Genomic DNA, 21,004 nt, shown 5'->3' on the forward strand with positions numbered 1-21,004 from the left:
GGAGGGTGGGTGGGGGTCGGGTCCCGGTCTCCCAGACCTGGCTAGCCACGCAAAATAATGCAGAGCATGTCAAACAATCAACCAAAGCAACAGACTTGAAAACAAAAAAAACCAAAATAAATCAAGTCATTAATTTCAAACGAAAGATCCATCAAAAAGGAAATCAGAATAAAACACCAGCGCTCTACCAAGCGGCTCCTTTGGGGACATTCCCAGGCTCTGTACCTACCTTCCATGCTTCAACTGCTAACTTATAAGACTTTCTTACGAGAGAACAAGAGAAACTGAGCTACAAGGCCAGACCGCTGCTCCTGGTGGGTTTCTGCACGTAGTTTGCTTTTTTGGAGGCTGTTCAGTCCTGACTGTCACCAGCTCCTCTGCTCTAGGCTATTCCCACCAGCGCCCCATGGCCCCCGGATGTCGGTCATGAGAACACTTGTCCCTGATCTGTCCTGTCTTGGGCAAGATGACGATACCCAGCCCAGAGCGCGGGTTGACAGTGCGAACAGTCCCCGCATCTCTCGTCGCCTGCCTTGCCTGAATGGCGCAAGTATGCCAGTGCATTGCACCCTTCCATGCGTTAGAAGCATTTAAGACCCTTTCTACTGCTGGCAAGGCTAAGCAGTCCCCAGATGCCTCCGATGACCTCCCCTCTGCACTTAAAAATCAGCCCCGGGGGTGGTGGCATCAAAACTTCCTTCACTCCTTAGCAGCCCAGCTGAAGCCACAAGGGATGAGAAACCCACTGCAGAGAGGGTCTGACCCGACCTACCCTTTCCATCCTGAGCCTAAGGCTGCAGAAACTCCTAACGAAAGCCCCAGCAAGCAGAGCACCGAGCTCCAGCCGGCACTTGGGTTCACTGTTTCCATTGGCAGCTGCTGTGCCCGGGATGCTCACTCACTCACCCTCTACACTCCAGCACAAGGACCTGCCGGGTGGCCCCGGCGCGAGACCTCCTTTCGGTTGCGTTTGCAGCACTTTCTCTGGTTAAAAGGGAGCAGGGGGGCCCAGAGGTGCCCGTGCCCCGCGCCGCTCGCACTGACCACAGCACCTGGATGAAAACAGCCACCAAGTGCTGGCTGGCCGCAACTGAAGACGCCTCTTTGGAGTTCATGGCACTGTGAGTTTCCTTCACAATCCAGCCCAACCTGCATGAAACTGGACACGTGCGTGCGAGACTGAGCAAGTGCGTGCGCGTGTGTAAGGCACAAGTGATGCGTGCTCCCCTCGGCCCTGCGAGCTGCGTGCGATGAGCAAAGCAGCACCCAAAACGTGGCTCTGAGGCAGTGGGATTTACCTCTGCACCAGATCCCTTGGCTGCGCTAGGATCCTGGGCGGAAGAGCTCACGGGCTCGCCATAAAGCCTTTTTTATTGCTAGCAGCCCCATCCACACCTCCCGCGTGAGCGCCCACCGTGGGATGCTGTGCGTGCGGAGGAGGTGGCAGCAACAGGGTGGACTGTATTTGTGAATCTGCTTGAGACCAGCCAGTACTCACCTGAACTGCATCTTTTACATGCTTTAAGTTGACTGTCCAAGCCACAAGAATGACCCTTACTGACCTCGTACAGGACAACGTTTTTAACCCTTTAGGTACCACAGACTTTGGATCGATTTATTGCACTCATGACTCTCTTGGGACGAGAGGAGAAGGATCAGAGCAACTGGGAGGGGGAACGTCCCCTCTTAGGAAGGAGCAGACAGAATGAAATCCCTCCCCGGCTCCTTTGCAACCTGCATGCCTACCCTCCTCCCTGTCCATCCTGCCTGATGACGCACACCACGAGAAATTTCTGATGGGAGAGAGTGGTGAGAAACCCCAGGGGCTCTGCCGCTAGGTTGCCAAAGGCACCGTTTCCTCCGCACACACGTCTCTGGTACTTGAAGAGTTAAAACCCAGCTACTTCAAGAAGAAAAAGATACTTTACCTTTAGTTTAATGGATTTTAACTTTGGTTATGATGCTCGGGAGAGCTACCCTGGCAGAGATGTAGAGGAGGCTGTGCAAGGGGCACATGCAGGAGGGGGGATGCTGGCTACGTGGGCAGGGGCATGGCAGCTGAGACCGGGAGGAAGATGAAGAACGCCACAGCAGGCCACGGGTGGGAAGGCTCTAGGGATGCGAGGATGAGATGGAGTCATGGCGTGAAACAGCCCGGCAAGAGAGAGAAAGAGAGACAGATCAGGGAGCTGGCTTCGCAGGCCTTGGAAGGGAAGGGCATGCAGGCAGAAACACAGGCAAGCAGACAGACAGATGGACAGGAGACAGAGAGAAAGAGAGAGAGCACGAGCCATGGAGCAGGCCACGGAGGAGCTGAACAGAAAAGGGGCTGCAGAAGGAAGACACAAAAGCCTGTCCTGAGCCAGAAGATCTGCGAGCCGAAGAATGCCGCCCGGATGGGGAGACTTGACTCGTTCCTCCAGCAGCCAGCCAGGAAAAAATGTTTCACCACATTACAAAATACGGACAGCTCCCAGCTGAGGTTCTTAAGAGCATTAAATTCATGTCGCTAACAACTGGGCCTATGCAGCCGAACGACACAGAATCGAATTAGGCCTCGGTCTGGGCTTGCGCCAGGATAAAAACCATTCCCGCCTCCCCCATGCTCTCTCCTCGTCACCCTTTAGGGGAAACCTCCTAACCCCTAGAGCCAGTGTCCCCCTCCCCCCCCCCAACCTGCATGTACTCAACCAGAAAGCACAGGTTTGAAATCTTCTCCCCTCTCCATCCCTCCCCACGGCTCCCAGAAGCTCTTGCAAAACCAAAGACGAGTTAGGAAAAGTTTCGATGCCTGTCTTTTTACCATTCACTCATTATTTCTCAGTGCCGACTCCCTCTAATGGTGTCAACCTCGGTCAGAGCCACAACCAGCAGAGTCGCAAATTCAAGAAAAGTCGGGTTGTTGTTGGTTGTTTTGGAGGGGGTTATAGGTTGTCTATATTTTAAAACATTAGAAGGAGTACCGGAAATCATCTCTGAACGGACTGGAGACCCGAGCAAGCCCCAGTGAGAAATTTCGTCCGAGGCAGAGACCCAGATGCTCCTTTTCTTCCCACTTGCAGGAGAGGGGGAAGGAAGCAACACTCGGCACAGGAAGGCAAGGCAGGCCGCCCAGCCGTCGGGCTGCAGCTCCCGCTTGTTAAGGACTCGGAGAGATGGGAGCGCTCTCTCTCGCTCTCTCTCCTCACGCTGGCCAGAGCCAGTCCTGAGTTAGTTTTGCTCGCGGCTAACTCCTAACTGCGGCCGAGTGATTTAGTAGAGATGAGAGGAGACAGAAAACACAAAGAACAGCTGCCACAGCCACTCATGCAGTGAAAAAAAAACACCTCGTTTAAAAGCAAAGATCTGTGAAAAGCCCAGGTTGAAATATTGCCGTCCAGGGTTGGCCATCCCCAGGGCAACAGCGAAGGGAGACAATCCATTAAACTAAAACCAGCACGTTTTGGTGACGTACGCTCTGCCCCCGTGTCGTTAGCAACCCCCCTTCAAGCATGCCATGGCCCGTCTGCAGCACTGGCTCCGGGGAGCAGGCCGTGTTCCCGCGGGCTATGAAGTCGTTTATGAGCAATGGGGTGGGGGCTGCTTTCCCCGAGACCGACGACAATGTTGGTTTTATTAATCGCCGCCTTTTATCCCCCGCCCTGCCACTCACAAACCTCTTGCTGAGAGTGCTTTCAAAGCGAGCTGCGTCCCTCTGCGCCCCCCGCCCCGACCCCGAGCCGTGAGCTCCTGCTTGTTAACGAACCAGACCACAGATAGCCCCACGGGGGTGGTGGGAAGCCATCCTCACTGAGCATGTTCAGCGTCAGGGGCCCATGGGACGTGCTCAGCTCGCTCCAGCGAGCTGCTCGCGTCTCCCGCTCTCAAGCGCACGGTGCCAACTTGCACCCTCCGAGAAACGGGGGTCCTCCAACTCGCCCTCTCTTCCCCACAAGTAACTCTAGATGCTTCATCCTCTGCTGAGGGAACGGTGCCACGTATAGCTCGCGGACCCCCAGGTCCATACCCCTGCGCCCACCATCTCTGGCTCCCTGACTGCCTTCCCGTCAGAGAAGGGTGGGAAAGGAGAGACACCTACTAGACTGCAGGGTGCGCTCCCGGACCTCCGGGGTGAAGGCCCCCAGGCCCAGATCTGAGCGGGCAGCCAGCCGGAAGACATACTCAGTGTTGGGCTTCAGGTTTTCCACCATGAACGAGGTTGCGGGATCGAAGGTCCTCGACACCTGGATGTGGGCAAGGGGGAAGAGGAAATAAAACCAAGAAACAAGGAGCAGCAGCAGCAGAGACACCCCGAAATAAAAGGGCTCTGCTTCCCCCAGCTCTCCTGCAGTCCCTCCGCGGACAGAGGGGCATTGATGTCCCAAGGGTAACGAGGCACGGGGGGTCGTCCGGCACCGCACGAGGTCCTCTGAAGACTTACCTCCCTGCTGTGGTCTCCTTCCCGGAAGAGGAGGTCATACTTCACTATGATCTCCTGACGGGGAGGGCTCCACGAGAGCAGGATGCTGGTCTCGGTCTTAGCTTCTGCTCGGAAATTCATCGGCTGCCCAGGAACTGAGGCCGGCAGAAGAGGCACCCGCAGGGCAGGGAAGGAGAGGGCAGAGGAGGAGAAGGGAGATAGATGGGGACCTGGTTGACTTGGCCCTTTAAAAGATTCCCACCTCTCCTTCAAGGTGTGTCCGCAGGAGACTGCTGGCGTGCGAAGTCACCCGCGAGGGTCTTTATTCACCCAGCAGGGCCATGAGAGTGGCTGGTCTAGAGGACTTGCAGACCAAAGAGGTCTCCTGGACTCATGGGGTCCGTCAGCCCGGGGCAGGATGCAGCTCTTTCCATTAGGCCCCCCTGCCAAGAGCTAGAGTTCTCCACCCCCACGTGACCGGCACAGGGCTAAGGCCCTTTTGTTGGGAGAGCAAATTCCCTTCTCCACTATACAAAGGCCTGTGGATTCAAGCCTGGAAGCAAGCTCCCAATTACAAGGGGAGGAAAAATGATCCATTGCAGGAAGGGAAGAACAAACCCTTCCTTTCATCCAGTGCCCTACATAGGAAAGGGCATTCTGGCCGGCATCTCGCACATGGGGAAACCCAATTCCCACTTGGCCTAAAACCTCTACCAGGCATCCACCAGAGCAGGTGTTTTTTACCCTGGCCAAGAGGCAGACACCTACAGCTCTCCGGATCGCAGAGTGTTTGGGGGATGCCACCTAAGCTTCACCACAGCCTTAGAGGCGGAGAAACCGAGACACCGAGACGCCACGGTCAAGGAGAAAACAGACTCCTGTCTTCTACTTGCCTACTAGACAGGACTCAGGAGTCCTCATGCCCAGGTCCTCTGTTCCAACCACTACCCAAGACTGTCCTCCCTGCACAGTTGCTGCTATTCAAACCATAGATGTCCTGCAAAAGGGAGACGCTCTGGGGACAGCCACGGGCATAACAGCCTTGCTACACCGCGAGTCAGCTAGCCACCCCTCCCTCCAGGAAGCATCTACCGCAGCTCGGTGCGTCTGTGCCTATGCGGGGTCTGAACTCACCTCCTTGCTGTGTTTTAACCTGGATGGGGTCAGAGAGAGGCCCATCTCCCACGGACGTGAAGGCCAGGACCCGGACGGTGTAGGTTTCGTCCTCCAGGAGGCTGCCCACTGTGGTCAAGAGGCTGTCGTCCATGTTGTGCTTCTGCCAGTTGCTGACGGGCTGATCCGGCTCCATGGTGTAATACACCCGGTAGCCGCGAATCTGCCCATTGGGCTCCACTGGCTCTTCCCACTGGATGATCATGGTGTTGCTGCTCAGCATGCGTCCCTGGACATTGCGAGGAGCGCTAGCCGGCGCCTGCTCCCCAGTGCGGGTCACCACAGACTCGCTGGGAGGCCCCTGCCCAATGCTGTTGACGGCCGACACCCAGATCTCATACTCCGAGTTGGGGCTGAGTCCCCCGATGCTGTAGCGGGTGGTGGTGATATCCTCTTTGATCTGGTAAGGGCCGTCCTGGCTCTTAGACTTGTACTCGATGACGTAGTAGGACACGGGATCGGGGTTCCCGGAGTCCCACGTGATGGTGATGCTTGTTGCAGTGGTCTCTGTTACCATAGGTGTTCCAGGAGCCTTAGGGAGTGCTGAGGATTGGGAAGAACAGTCGCTTTAAAACCATATGCTAAAACGGTGCCTAATTGGCTTGTTAGGGCCCCACAAGCCGTCAGCAGCACATGGATCGCAGCGCGGCTGTTCCGTAAAGTGCTGCTGAAATATTATGAACCTAGTTACGCTCTTTATTACCCTCCTTAAACTGCTCCATCAAAAGAAAGCGTTCAACTAAACATCTGGAATCATTAACGCAGGCTTCAACTGAGCATCCACCAGCTCGCACCGCGCTGGGGCTTCGCTCGCAGCTCCGGGAGAGCGGGGGGGAGCGTCTCATTCTGTATCGCTAGCTGCCCTTACGTGTGCAAGTTGCTGCCTCGCTCTGCATCGGTGGCATGCAGCCACTGCGTGGCTTCCTCTAGAGCAGGGGTGTCAAATTCACCGGGGGCCCCGGCCAGATCTGGACGATGGGGCTGGATCCCGCCCGGGGCATGAGGGCTGCTGCAGTGGCGAGGGTGGTGATGGCAGGGGCCCAGGGGCTAGAGCAGGGTACAGCAGGGGCAGGAGTGGTGCGAGGTCCGGTGGCAGTGTGGGCAAGCCAAGTTCACTGCTGATGGTCATGACCTATGGGGCCAAAGGGCCCAACTTCTGGTAGCCCAGCGGGCTGGAGAGAAAGGCTCTGCAGGCCAAATCCAGCCCGCAGGTCGTATGTTTGACACCTCTGCTCTAGGCATGCAGGTTGCTCTTTCTACATCTAGAAAGCTGAAAGAGCATAGGCCTGTTTTGGCTCTTCAGGCCATGCGCTAGACCCACCCTTTCTCCAAGGATGCACTCTAGCCCAGGGGCTGTCCTTATAGGCAAGCTCTGGACCCTGTTGTCCTGTCTGCACTCCCTGAGTTGGATGCTCTGACAAAATGGTATCTATTTTCTTTCCATCCCCACTCCCAGCTCCATCCCCAAAACCCTTATGGAAGGTGTCAGTGCTCAGAGCAGACACCAGCTCAGCCCAGAGTTCAGTAGTGCCCCACCCGCACATCAGGACCTGCTTAAAGATATCACCTGCCCTCCTCTTCAGGATCACTAGCCTGAAGCTGGATCTCATTCGCTGGGGCAACAGAGGATGCTTCTCCCAGACACCCGAACTAGGCTCTAGTGCGACGGACTACAGGCTAGAAGTAGGCAGGTCCTCAGGGCCTGCTCTGACTCCTCCAACTCTGGAACAAGAGCAGGGAGCAAGTCCCTTGGCTGCTTGCAGATGTCCACACATTGGCCAGCCAGCCCCACGTCCCAGCACTGGTAATGCATATGCAGGGGTTTGAACCTCAGCGTCCCAAATAAAGGCAACTCCAAAGTCAGGGAAAGCCCCAAGCCAGCAATGGGAAGTGGGCGAAGCCTTTGGCTTTCCATTTATTGGGGATTTCTTTGTGTCTGGGCATACCCAGGCACCCATGCACTAGAACATCACAGTCACGAACACACTCACATGCCTGCACACACACACACACACACACACACACACACACACGCGCGCGTGCACATTCCTGCCCATGCACCCACGCAACTATTTGCTCACGTGGGCTTAGACTTGCACACACAGTCCCTGGAAATCATGCCCCCACATGCTCACACCACGCTCATCACTTCTCTCGCGTACGTACGTGCGTGACCACATGCCTACATGCATGACCATGCCTCCACACGCTCCCATGCATGGTCATACAACCATATTTCTCATCTCGTGCACACGCACGTGTTCCTAAAGGCATGCCCAAATGCAAGGTCCTGCAGTCTCATGCTCATTCATGCACATTCCCCCATGCTCACATGTCTGACCATGCACACACATGCATCTTCACAGAAGCTACACATTCACTCGCACACGCATGCTCACACTCTCTTACATTTCACCGTGATCTGGGCCACAGCCTCTATGACTCCCAGGCTGGACATGGCCACGCAGGTATAGTTGGCCGAGTCCTTGACATCGGTGAGCTCTAGGACATTGCGGCCCACCGGCATGTCATCTTCTGGCGTCAGGTCCTCTGCGCCCTGCATCCATTTTACATAGGGCATGGGCGAACCCACTGCCACGCAGGTGATGTTGACGTTGCCCCCGGGCATGATTTCGTGGCTGACGGGCAGGATGGAGAAGCGCGGGGCCACCCGGCGAACTGCGGATGAGACGCACAGAGGTAACAGAAAAAAAATAAAACGGAAAGGGGGGGGGAAAAAAAAGAAAAAAGAAGAAAAGAAAGAAAGAAAAGAAAAGAAAGACAAAAAGGGGAGAAAAAGAAAAAAAGAGCAGAAGATAATTTAAATATAGATGGGGGTTGTGGTTACGATATTTTTCCTTCATTAAAAAAACAAAATGAAACCAATAGAAAAAAAACAAACAAATCAAAAACCAAACCAAAAAAAAATCAAACTTCAAATAAATGTTACTTCACAAACAATATATAGAATATAGACATAAAGCGATATTTCATAGCAACAGGGTTCCATTGATCAAGATTAGACCCATCACAGCACAGATAAATACACAAAAATTTATTAGCAATTTCTCATCTTTACTGACAAGAGCTGGCTTTATGCGCATCGAAAAGTCTCCTCCACAGCTTCCGGGGCCCCAGCTCCCCGCTCCATGTCCCCAAATGCCTGCTCCTCCCCTTGTCTTTTGGGTCCGATTCGTCCCTTCCACCTCCTCCCACGGAAATCCGGGACGACCCCCACCACCGAGTTTTCCTTGCAAGCGCCTCCCTTCTCCAAAGGGGTTGGTGCCCTGGGACAGGACCGCTCTCACACCAGCGGGCTCCCGTTTCCAGCAGGCGTGGAGGGAAACGGAGAAGGAGGAGGTGGTGGTGGTGGGGAATTGGGTAGGGAGGGGGAAGAAGCAGCTTCCACGAATCTGTCTTTGTTGGAAAGGCCTTCAATCGGTGGAGACCTGGAGAGGGGGGAGGATTCAGGGAGAGATGCAGAAGACGAAAAAGAGATCCTTCCCCAATCTCCAGACGCCACCTGCAAGGCAAAGAGAGGGGGAGACGGGGTCCCCAGAGCAGGCTACAATTTAGTTCATGTTTGTGAATGTGTGCGAACCGTCCAGGAGGAGGCAGCCCCCCCTGGAGCGACAGCGGAAAAGATGAGAAACTCTAATGAAATTTTTGTGGTTTTCGGGTATAGAAACCCTAACGAAGCCTCTTTAAGATCTGACACGGTTCCATCGATAGATGCAGCTCTCAGAGTCACAAACATCATGCAAAATAGGTAAAAAAGAGAGAGAAAGAGAGAGCGAGAAAGAGAGAGAGAGAGAGAGAGAGAGAGAGAGAGACAGGGACAGGGACAGAGAGATAGGAAAATGCAGAGGAATATAATTTATGGGCTGCTAGCAAATGCCCACATGAATAGTGGAGAAAAAGAGAGAGAGGAAGACAAGGAGGAAGAGGACGGGGGAGAGAGGGAGAGAGAGAGAGAGAGAGAGAGAGAGAGAAAGAGAGAGGGGGATGGGGAGGGGGAAACCCACTTTAATGCTGCATACTTTTTCTAGCTGATGTGACCCAATGTGGTGGCTCACATTGTCACATCTCAGCCCTGGCGGAATAATAAATAGAATAGAATTAATAATAATAAGAAAAACGAGGTAATGAAACTTGAACGTTGAGAAAACAGTGACATGTTCTGTGCATCTCCTTAGCAGAGAGGTGGATGCAGCTTCCAGACCTTACACGATAAGAACATGGACGCAAAGGAGAGAGCGCCGTTTCTGTGGCTCCATTTTCTGAAGGGACTGGGACTGGATGGAGGGACGAGGCGGGGGCTTTCCTAGCGGACCAAGTAAGGAGAAGGGACGAGTGAGAAAGCCCAAGTGAGAGACTAACTCGGCTCCTGGCTTCTAGAAGGGATCCACACCGGCTGTTACCAGCACAGCCAGCACGATCCCCGGGTCTCCCTGAGCCCCCACCTGTGCTAGGCGCCCCCCATTATTTCACTGAGCCTGCAGGTTGGTGTGCCACTGCAGTCAAAGGTGCAAGTGCAGCTTGTGTGGACACACCTGATCTGGCTGGAAGTTGGCCTGGGTGCTGAGAGCAGCACCGCCGCAGAAGCTGCGCGGCCACGCGTCTCAAACACCGAGCAAGGTGTCGAGAACAGGGATGCTGCTGGGGAAGGCTCTCTCTTCTGAGGGGAATGACTGCAGAACCACGGCCTGCCCTGCCCTGGGGAGGATGAACAAGGCTTCAGTGAACTACCACCTTCCCGCGCTGGCAGTGGGGAGCAGAGCCAGGTCCCAGTCTGACTGGAGAGCCCTCCTCTCCATGTTTGCAGTACTGCCATCCATGCAGGTAGCATGCGCCCACCTGCTTCATACTCCTAAGTGTTCATTTGTTAGGGGTGTCTAACACCGCCCCTATTCCTTTGCTATACTATGGCTAGTTCCCATATTTCTGGGCTTGGCTGGTTGCATGGGGCTGGGAGGAAAGACTGACTGTAGTTTTGCTAAGAGGTTGGATAATGGATTTCTCTAGGATGGTTTGGATAGGGTTGATCCTGCCTCAGGCACGGAGTTGGACTAGATGACCTATAGAGGTCCCTTCCAGGCCAACTTCCCTATGACTCTGTGATTTAGGAACAGAATTTGGACCAGGCTGTTGCATCCAACAAGAGAGACACTGGGAGTGTCTACATGTGCATTTACACTGGCTTAAATTTACTGCACGGTCAGTTACTGCGCAATAACCGGGAACAGGCCGTCTACACGTGCAGGCGTTAAAGCGCATTAACGCTGTGTGGACTGACTTGGGACTAAAGTTAGTCTAAAGTTAGACTAAAGTTAGTGTAACTGGGCAGTAGTTTCACAGTTTTGGGGTCAGAAGAGACCTGAACAGATCATCAAGTCTGACCCCCTGCCCTGGGCAGGAACAGCTACACGTGCGTTATTGCTCGGTAACTAAATGGGCATAAATTTGATACCTGCATGATGCGGGTCTCAAATTTACGCTCAAGTCAGCTGCCATATTGACTGTGCAGTACAGGTGTGTGCCCGTAGACATGTGCCCATACTGTGTGGTAGTTCTGGTTACTGCGCATGTGTAGACGCACCCAGTGAGAACCTCTGCTGAACAGTTGCTCAGTCTCAGCCCACGCCATAATAACCATCAGAAACCGCTTGCTGGGCTCCCTCCACAGTGCCATTGCCATTGGCTAATGACAGTCACCCTTTACCCACCTCCCTTCACAACTGAAAGGTCAGAAACTGCTCCCCTGTGATGGGATTCAATGGGAAAAGCAGCTTCTGCCTTCCCCGGCAACCCCATAAGCCGGCATCTCCACCTCAAGCAGCACCTGTGGACCAGCCCTTAGCGTGGAGGCAGAAAGCCTCAGGGGACTTGACGCAGGGGAGATCCTGGGTACAAGGGTGGGGGATGCGTCTCCCTACCTTGATGCCATGGAGAAAGGTATACGGCACAGGAGGCATAACCTCACCTAGACACTGGTGCTTGGAGATGGGTCCCTACCTAGACACAGAGAGATGGTGGGAGTGTATAAGCCCTCTCGGACCCTGGCTCTGGCTGGGAAAGTTGGCCAAGACACAGCCACATTGACCACCGTGACTTTGAAGAGGAGAGGCAAGGCCTCTTCCCAGCTGGGCCAGGGTCGAGGAGAAGCGAGTGTGCCAGCAGTGGCTGGGGGCAGATGGGACAGGTATCTGGCTGGGGTACACTGGCAGGAGTTTCCCCTGGGGCCGACACGGCCACGTGTGCGAGGGCGGCGCTGGGCCCTGCAGGACGTGCCCCGGCTACCGGTCCCATCCTTCTTTCCGCTGCGGCCGGGTTTCTCAGCTTTGATGGGAGCCGAAGCCCAGCCATTCCCCCGACGCCGGCAGCGTTTCAGAAAATGGAGCCACGTGAAGACTGCGCTAGTCACATCTGAGACAAGATGAAGAGAACTTGAAAAGAAACAAGTGGGGGTCACATGCAGACAGATCTGGGGAGGGATGAGTCTCCTGAGGAGGGGGCTGATACGTAACTTCCTGGGGGAGGAGGGGTAGGGGAAGGCGAGGAGAAATGGGGAGACATACACTGACGGACAAGATCCGGTCAGCAAACAGCATCAACAGCAACAAACAACGGCAAAGTGGGATGCAAACACGGAGTTGTCATGGAAACAGAACAAGACACGTTAATTCAAACGGAAGTTAATTAACAGAAAACCAACGGAAAAAAAGGAAGGAAAAGAACAAACCAGAATTTCAACAACTGAAAAGCATTGTTCAATGGGCAGCAGAGTGCTGAGAATCGGAGTCTGAAGGGAACCAACCCTACCGCCGGCTTGCTCGTTGGCACGGGGGAAGATGGGGATCGTCTGCTCACAAAACACAAGCCTGCGCCGGCCCTGCAAACACCCCCCCATCGCTCCAGTTTTCAGGTCAGGCCTTTGGGGCCTCGGTTTGGCATCGCCGCTCGGCTCCTGGAACGGCGCTGCCAGGCTTTGCAAAAAACAAGGCCAAGAGGAAGTCCTGATGCCAAGGAGAAATCTTATGAAGGGGACGCCTTAGAAGCAGGCTGGCAGTGCAAGGGCAGAGATGGCTGGGAGCTGCAGTCCTTCTGGGGCTGTATCCTGGTTTAAAAAAAGCTTCACGAGGACACACACATACACGCATGCACACATGAGCCTGGGCAGTGAGAGTGCCACCTGCATTAGTACGGGAGTCCCTGCACACAGGCCTGGGAGGACTCAGGGCAGTGACAAGAGAGTTTCCCGTAATGAGAAACACTCAGCGGCTCGTTGCAATAGGTCTGCTAAGGGCCTGGGCAGCAAGCGAGCCTTCCTCCAAACCATCTTGCTGCTATTTATTTTAATAGCCGACCTGCTACTGTTTGAGTGTTGACATGAGATTGCACAAACTGCGATGCTCCAGGTCAGCTTCTAGGTCAGAGCCTTGGGGAAGAAAGCTTGACCGGCCGCAGAGAGACTGAATTGAGAGCTCTCGCAGCTCGCTCAGGCTGGAAGAAGGGATTCGCAGACAGAAAAAAAATGCAATGGGAAGCCCCCGGTTCTGCTACTGGAGACACCTGCATGCTTGGGAAGCGAACCCCAAGAAAGCAAGAACATCCCTCTGTGCAAAGAAGGGGCTGGGGAACTGCAACTGGGGGTCTTCTAGAGACCATTAAGGCAGTGATAGCTTTCTTCCAATCTTCACACCCCTTCCTTCTCAAAGCTGAGCTGCATGTAGGAGCCTCACCTTGGCATAAACTATGTTCAGGACAAATATACACTAGCCTCGTTCTTCCGGTCTATGCTCACCGAGCTTTACAAGTGTCATTTATTACCCGAAGGGCAGAGCCAGGGAGCAGGGGGCTGTCCCGCCAGGGCCAGCAGCTGAACCCAGCCATCAGGAAGCTTGTGCCCTGCTCTTGCTGTCAGACAGCCCTGCTTGTTCAACCACAGGAGCCTCTGGCCTGGACGGCAGTGAACGGAGTGGGAAGTCCATGTGAGAGGGTCACTGAACCCAACGGATGATAAAAGAGCAGGGTGGCAAGGTAACAGCAGGAGCTACTTCCAGCGAAACCAGAAGGTAACGCTGACCCGGTACCAAGCCGCTGTGTGGTTCAGGCACCATCTCCATGAGAAACCACGGCAGGACAGGTGCAGCTCCTTGGGGTCCACGCTGACGGCAACCCGGACCCAGGTGGATCAGGTTTAGAAAGGGGTTCTGCTGGCGGGGGAGAGGGCTAGGGGATGCGTTTTCATTGCCGGTCTGAATTTCTTTAGAAAGGAAGAAGTTAGGGCTTTTCCTGGCTTGCACTCACCAGGCGTACGACCCGCTGGGACGGACGTGGGAGCCAGGGCTGGACTATCCTACCTGCTGGCTGTGCAGCACCATACACCTAACCACATCCTTGGTCCCCATGTGGGAGGCAGCTAAAAGGGGAAACAATGCACAGCATCCTCTCTCTCCTCCTCCCCAAGCAGACTGGTAGGCAGAGACGGGGAACACAGTCTTCCCTATAGGCATCCATTGCTCTGCCCCATGATGCTGTTTACACTCAACTTCTCTGACCATCACCCCCATCCGAAAACCATTCAGCTTTGAGTAACAAGGGCGCAGGAGCTACCTGCTACTGCTGCTACCAGCTAGCTCTGCAAGTGTTTTGCAGGATCAGTGTCACAAGGGGAGCACGGCCTTCGGGGGAAGGTGAACAATCTCAGTTGGGCTGAGATTTATATTCGTCTCTTTTATACTATTATAAGGTTCGCGGGCCAGGGAAAAATCTCTTTGTTTTGGGTCTGTGCAACACCTACCATGACTGGGGTCCCTAGAGGTGCTCCCCACTGTGAACAGTAACAGTCAGATGCCTCTCCCTGCCCCTTTCCAATGTCTGAAACCACTGTCAAACCTCTACTGCTTTTATGTAGATGTAGGAGACAGATGGAGACTTGGGATCCAAGCCTTCCTGAGCTCGCTGAGGATGCCTGGGATGGATGTTGGCTCCCCAGAAGCCCAGTTACATGGCATCCACCACTCACACACCCCCATATGCACCGCTTCGATGACCACCAGCACTTTTTAAAAAAGGATACGGCTCCCCACCAACAGCGCCCTGCAACTCTGGCTCTTTGGAGAGGCTCCCTCCATGCCACCCTCCCAACGTGCTTGTTGGAAAGGGGCGATCTTGTCCATCAGGTCAACTTTCTGTGCCTCAAAAAGTTGCGTTTACCCTAAAATTCGCTAGAAACTTCACAAATAAACCAAGCTCTACAGTTTTTACCTTCTGATGGGGCAGGTGAAGCCTGGCTTTGCTGCTTCTCCCGAACGCAGGGAGACTGCCCCGGGCTGTGTTCTGTGAGCAGTATTTTCAGTTCATTATTGCCCTCAAGTGGTCACGATCCAATCTCCCCCCCAGCCCTCCCAGGTTAGAAAGACAACCTGAGGATCCAGGGGGGGCAACACCGACATTTTCGAGGGGGTGAACATACAGACCTGGCTGGAAGAGACTCTGGAAGATCCGTGTTGGGTTTTGCAACACCGGAATAGCCGCCCTTACAACATGGTCCCAGGACCGGTGAGAGAAGTCTGAGGACTGATCAATCAGTTTGCACGGAAGAAACCCACCGATTTCGCTTTCCACCCCCCTTCCAGATTAGCTTAGGGGCGCAACGTTAGGACAGGGCGAAGCAAGGAGACTGGGAAGGCACGCTAGACAAGGACCCGTCACTTCAAACCCCGATTCACATGAAACCGAGTCAAAGGAACAAGGAAATGAACAAAAAAAAAAAAAAAAATTGAAAAGAAACTCGTGAAAGGAAAATTAAAGAAATGAAGTGACTGGTGAAAAGCACCAAACAAAACCGAATGGCATTAACATTTTGACACTCAGCAAGCCGCTGCTCCAAATGAGGTGAGAAGGCGGACATTATCGGCCATTTTGGCGAGACAGGAGTCATTCCGTCTTACTCCAAAATGAGGACGGGGTAAGGGAAAGGGTGCCAAAATAATGTGCAGCCTCTACGTTATTAGTGAAGCTTAGATTACACCTGTCCTCCCCTCCCAAAAGGTCGCTTCTCCCTGCCCCCTGCGCTCTCCGTGCAGCCGCCTCTCCCTCTCTTTCTCTCTCTCTGTCCCCCTCTCCCCTCCCTTCTCCCTCTCCAAATCCAAATCGGAGGTTTGTTCTGCTGGGGTGAGGCTGGTTGGGTTCGGATTTCCGACCTCCGTCCCTCCAGAGGACAAGGAGTCTCCCCTCCTCCTGCCCAATCTCCTGCCTAATTTCTGCTGGTGCTAAATTAAGAAAAGGACACCAATAAGGAAACCAGACCGTGATCTGGGTTGGGACCGGAGGAAAAATTTGCAATTGCTACCTTCCCAATCAGCGTGATTATTTTGCCACTTTCATAACGTGTCAGTCGAGTGACAGGCTGGCTGAACATCTCTGGTCTTTTTTAATTTTTCTTTTCCTTTTACATGATTGAATAGCAAGTCGTCTAAGCCCAACTGATTTCCAAGCAGCGCTGTTGCGGCTGCTGTAATATTAGACGCACTTTTTTTTTTTTTTTTTTTTAATTTGACAAGGTGTAATCTAATTTTTTTCCCCTAAAACAAAGAGAACAGCGATGCAAAAGGTGTAGGAGACACAGGCAGGCAGAGATTTCGAGATCAGTACAGCACAGTGTTCCTGCAAAGTGCCCTCTATAGATAGAGTTTTTGTTTCCAGTTGCGGTTCTTGGTGCCCTTGAGAAATCCTTCTGCAGAAACACAGCAAAGTCAGTGGTTTGCTTTTTTTTGTTTTGGTTTTTTGGTTTTTTTTTTTTTTTTTTTTAACTCTAGAATTTCAGAGCTGAGGACACCCCAAACGTGTACAGGGCGCTCCCCCTTCCTTGGAGGCGCTAGGCGGGCCTGCGAGAGCAATGTTAATCGTCATTCCCCCTCCCTGAATTCCAGCATTAATGGGATTCTGGAAGATGGCATGAAAGGGGGTCTACAATGAGGTGGCGGTCTTCTCGAGGGGCGCTACCTTCCCTTCCCCTCCACCCTGGATGGGAACCGGATTATATTAATGCTATTATGGCATGGACTTAAGATGCTCAGGATTTGAGAGTCTGCATGAGCATCCTGCTCCAGAGTCGCGCCCTGATGCTGCTCTTTCACTTCTAGAGCACAACTGCCGTATTTCCCTGTGAGCCTTGACTGGAAGCGCAGGGATTTAGCAGCATCCTCCAGGCCTATCGAGGGACATCGGTAGCTGCGGGCCGCTCTCGCTGACTCGAGTCGTGCGTGACCCCAACCTGCCCACCTCTCTACGAAAGGGGGCAGCGATTATTTTTTAATTTATAATTAGTTTAATGCGTTTGTTAGATGGTATTTCTCGAGCGACGCTGGGTTTCAGAGCGTCCAACCCAGCTCCGAAACGAGCGGTTTTTTTAAAACGGCCTTAATGTGACTGTTACCTATTTAATCCCTGGCTTGCTTTCATCTTTAGTCTCTGAGCAACTTGGTCTTTTCCTAGGACCCTGAAGAATATTTGGAACATTCTCAGCAAAAACCAGATTGCAAGGCTGGACGGATTCACCGAAGTTGAGGGCTGGACGGGACCTCGCGAGATCATCGGGTCCAGCCCCCCCCACACCCCTGCTCTGGGCAGGAAAGAGAAATAACCCTGGCAGAGGGTGCGCCCAGCCCCTAGTGTCAGCGACCGGGCTGCAGCTCTGCTACCACCTACCCTACTTACGCTGGAAGCAGAGGAAACACGCATGCATTGTGCCGCTTTTCAACACCTGCAGTTGCACCAGGCTTGCAAAGGGCAGAGCAACAGGATGAGTGAGGGGAAAAGGGCTGGGGTTACCCCTATGGCACCGCAGCTGCTGAAGAGGCCACCAGCTGCCAAGCCTTAGGGAAGTTTTTGGAGATGCTCAGAGCTAAGCAATTAACTTCTCCCAAGACACAGAAGTGCAGCAGTGATAGCTTCGCATGTCCAGAGTTGCTGAAGCCTTGCTCATGGCACGCCCTGATGTGCCACCTGGCTTCCCTCATCATTGTTTTACAAGAAAAGGGCTTGGAGGGACTTCAAATCCTGACATGTAATACTCCTTCCCGAGCCAAACAAGAGGCCGCTTGGATCGAGACAGTCTGTCGTATGTCCTCATCTAGATTGGGCCGCGGACAATGGCTATCTGTTCTGTTTTATGTTAGGCACGGCCCTTCGGCTTCAGGCACGTTATCAACCGGCAGAGCCTGGGATCTTTTGCTTTTTGGCTCGGTTATGCTTTGGGGAAGTGGCCGTCAGACGCAGTCTACCCTGGGTTTGTCTCCCAAAGGCGAATGGGCGCTCCAGCCCATACGGCCGTGATCCAAACACTGTCAAGCTCCAAGACTTCTTTCTCCCCATCCCGCCTGAGCTTGCAGACGTGCTTCCAAACTGCCCCTGCAGCTGCCCTAGGATAAGCTCCAGCACGGTGGGATCCCCATCAGCAGCAAGGTGAAGAGGCACTCGGCTTGCAAAAAAACCTCCCCTCCCACCATCATCCCAATTTGGGCACGTGGAAGGCCTGATACAAAGTCCACCAACATCAATGGAAAGACCCCCATTGATTTTGCTGAGCTTCGGATCATCCCCTTATTCTCCGTCACTAAGGGCCAAATGTGTGTCTAAGGAGGCAGCCGCATCTGCAGGGATTTTCAGAAGTGCCGTAGCAGGGCAGACCCCCTCCCCGCAATCTCAAATCAATGGACGCTCTTAGGCGCTTTTGAATCTCTCTGCCTTTTAAGTGCCTACCCTTTGAAAATCAGGTTTTAAGTCACAGAATATCCAAATATTCTTCAGTGATCCCAGGCCCTTCTGGAGCCCTGCCTCTACTTCCTCCCCGGAGCCTCCTCCAGAAATGCATCCTGCTTTCTCCGCATGAAGGAGCCTGAAGGAGCATCTCCTCAGAGACTTTAGCAGATGTTCACGGGCTTGGATCACTAGGGCCATCAAATCTGACCGCCCGCTTAATGCTGGCCAGAGACCCTCACTTAGCGATTTCCATGGCCAGCCTGTTAGCCCCTCGCTGAGTTTGGGTTTTAGGTAGATGTCCTGCCCCGATGCACTTGCCAAGCCTCACTCCACTGCCTGGCGCCCGCGTCGTTTTTAGCTTTATTTTATGGCTGTTATTACTGGAGCTTAAAAAAGGATTTAGGCCTAAGAGCTTCTCGGATCACCTTGGGTCTGCGTAACCTGTCACGCTGGAGCGCAGCCAAGCGATTCCACCCTTGGCAGGGCCAGGTGGGCACATTAGAAACATTTTTATCAAGACCAAAATAAATACATCCATAAAGAAAGTGTATAAAGCCCTTTTTAGCGCATCTAAGCCCTTACACTCATGCACCTATTCATGAAGGCAAATTCTGGCATCAGTGGCAATCGTAAGAGGGGCTGGTAGCCCTGGGGAGGAGGGAGGTGGGATGGGGACTTCTCATTTCAGGCTCTACCCTCTCTGCTGTTTTTAATAGATATTTTTATAGTGGATTTTTTGGTTTTTGGGAGGTGGCGGGGGGCAACGGTTGGAATTGAAAGAGCCACAGCTGGCCACTTCAGAAAGACGTGGGCAACAACGCAGCATTTCTGAGTGGTATTCTTGTACCTATGGGTGTCGGAGGGAAAAGAGGGGGGAATTACCAGCACTGAGGGTCCGAGCACTGAAATCTCAGCATCTTAAGAGAAGGAGAAAGACAAACAGAGAGAAAGAGAGAGAGAACGAGAGAGAGAAAGAGAGAGACAGATACTGTGTCCATACTGCACTGGATTTCTCAAAAAAAATCACACAGCTTTAAGACCTGTACGCTAGGAAAGCCACTGCCTGGTCTGGTATTGTGGAACAAGGCCTAGTGGGGAGGGGAGCTACGGACAGGGGAGAGAAGAGCAGTCTGGTTGGTAAAGGCCAAAGCCTCGGGGGATTATAGCACAGTACAAAACCTACCAGCCCGCTCTTCCCCGGGTTGGCCGGGGGGTGTGCATCCCCTTATACGGGGATGTGTAAGGGATTAATGGGGGGATGCAGGGGAGGGGAGCAAGGCTCTCAGGACAACATTTTCCAACCAGAATATGCCGCTCGGCGGACGGCTTGTGGTTCACAACAGAGACTGAGCGGCCAGACTCGTCAAGCCAGCCTCCCTGGAGTGTCCCTCTGCCGTGCAGCCTGCCCACGTGCCTTTGGAGAAAGAGGATCTCTCCGTCTTGGGGTCAGGTCCACGGTCCTGAAAGTCAGCTCCAGGCACGAGCTGGTTAAACAAGTGGGCGAGGGGTGAAACCATGACCTCTGGCCACCCCCCCAGCGGACAGCCCTGCTTGCCTTGGCATAGTGGGGTCCTCGGCGAACAAGGGTGGCGCGCGTCTCTGATGAGAGCCACCACCCCGTGCGTGCGTCGAAGGCAAGAGCTCAGCAGGGTTGATCTCTCCGTCTTGGGCTGCAGGTACTAGCTCCTATGTGGAGGGACTCTAGGGCATCGTCAGTGGGAAATGAGGAGGGTGTATAATGGCAAGGCCCTTGGAGTAGGAATCGGGTCCTATTTTGGGTGCGGGGTCTATGGTCCGGGGACGACAGAGAATAGGTTGTTCTAGTGAAATGATGCGAGAGAGAGAGCGAGATCCATCGGCACCACCACCCAGGGTTTCCTACTCTTGCCTCCCCCTCCCCAAAAACAAAGGTGGCCCCCCGTTACAGCGCTTCCACCGCCAGGAGTTAGAGCTGTGTGACTCCTTTCCTCCGAGGGGGGGTCAGGGAGTTCAGTTACCAACGGGGGCAGGAACACTGGCTTCTCACAATGCGTTTGGAATAAATTGCAGCACAGCATAATCAATCCGAACCGAAAGAGGAAAATCAAGAAAAAGCAAAAAATCCAAAAGGAGAAACCAAAAACAAATCCACTCGAAAGAAACCAGAACTGGAAAATAAATGTCATATATATTTATCTATATAGGAAACCAAAAAAAAAACAAACCAAAAACCAAAAAAAGAACTAATTGAAAAGAGTGGCATGCAAAGAAGATCGTTACATTCTCCTTTCATGCACCAGGCCCAATGTCCAAACGGCAAGGTAACCATGACGACAAAAAAGTGCAAGAACTCAGCAACATTACCAAAGGATGCATAGAGAGGCCCACAATGCAACTCAACTCATCTCGGCGAGACCCGGGAACGGGCGGGTCTCGCTCATCTTAAAGATTTCTTGCTTTTTCTTTTTTTTTTTTTTTTTTTTTTTAATTTTTTTTTTTTCTCTTAAGAATGTAAAAATGTGGGTAAAGAAAGTAAAAAAGAAAAAAACCACACCAACCTTCTCGTAGCTCTGAGGGATGTTAAGGGGGTTTGATGCGGAACACAATGACATGAGGAGAAGAGAAAAATAGGGGAAACACAGAGAGAGTAAAAAAAGGCCTTCTCAAGGCTGTCAGCTGCAAATT

At 53.2% G+C, this 21,004-nt stretch overlaps 1 protein-coding gene across 16 annotated transcripts in view; it reads right to left on the reverse strand.

Moving 5' to 3' along the window:
* PTPRS (protein tyrosine phosphatase, receptor type S) overlaps positions 1-21,004 on the reverse strand; it is a 162,744-nt gene that overhangs the window by 51,812 nt on the left and 89,928 nt on the right. For 10 of the 16 annotated variants that reach the window (XM_019550565.1, XM_019550554.1, XM_019550564.1 and 7 more), the window contains 5 exons: positions 20,878-20,889; positions 7,982-8,251; positions 5,534-6,115; positions 4,421-4,554; positions 4,079-4,223 (listed from right to left, as the gene is read on the reverse strand). In XM_019550565.1, the coding sequence (XP_019406110.1) occupies positions 4,079-4,223; positions 4,421-4,554; positions 5,534-6,115; positions 7,982-8,251; positions 20,878-20,889 (1,143 nt within the window). The remainder of the gene's footprint in view (positions 1-4,078; positions 4,224-4,420; positions 4,555-5,533; positions 6,116-7,981; positions 8,252-20,877; positions 20,890-21,004) is intronic. The other 6 variants (XM_019550566.1, XM_019550560.1, XM_019550558.1 and 3 more) reach the window with 1 other exon arrangement.

Source organism: Crocodylus porosus, unplaced genomic scaffold (assembly GCF_001723895.1).
Source record: "Crocodylus porosus isolate Cpor-Errol unplaced genomic scaffold, CroPor_comp1, whole genome shotgun sequence".
In the NCBI taxonomy this organism is placed as follows: Eukaryota; Metazoa; Chordata; order Crocodylia; family Crocodylidae; genus Crocodylus; species Crocodylus porosus.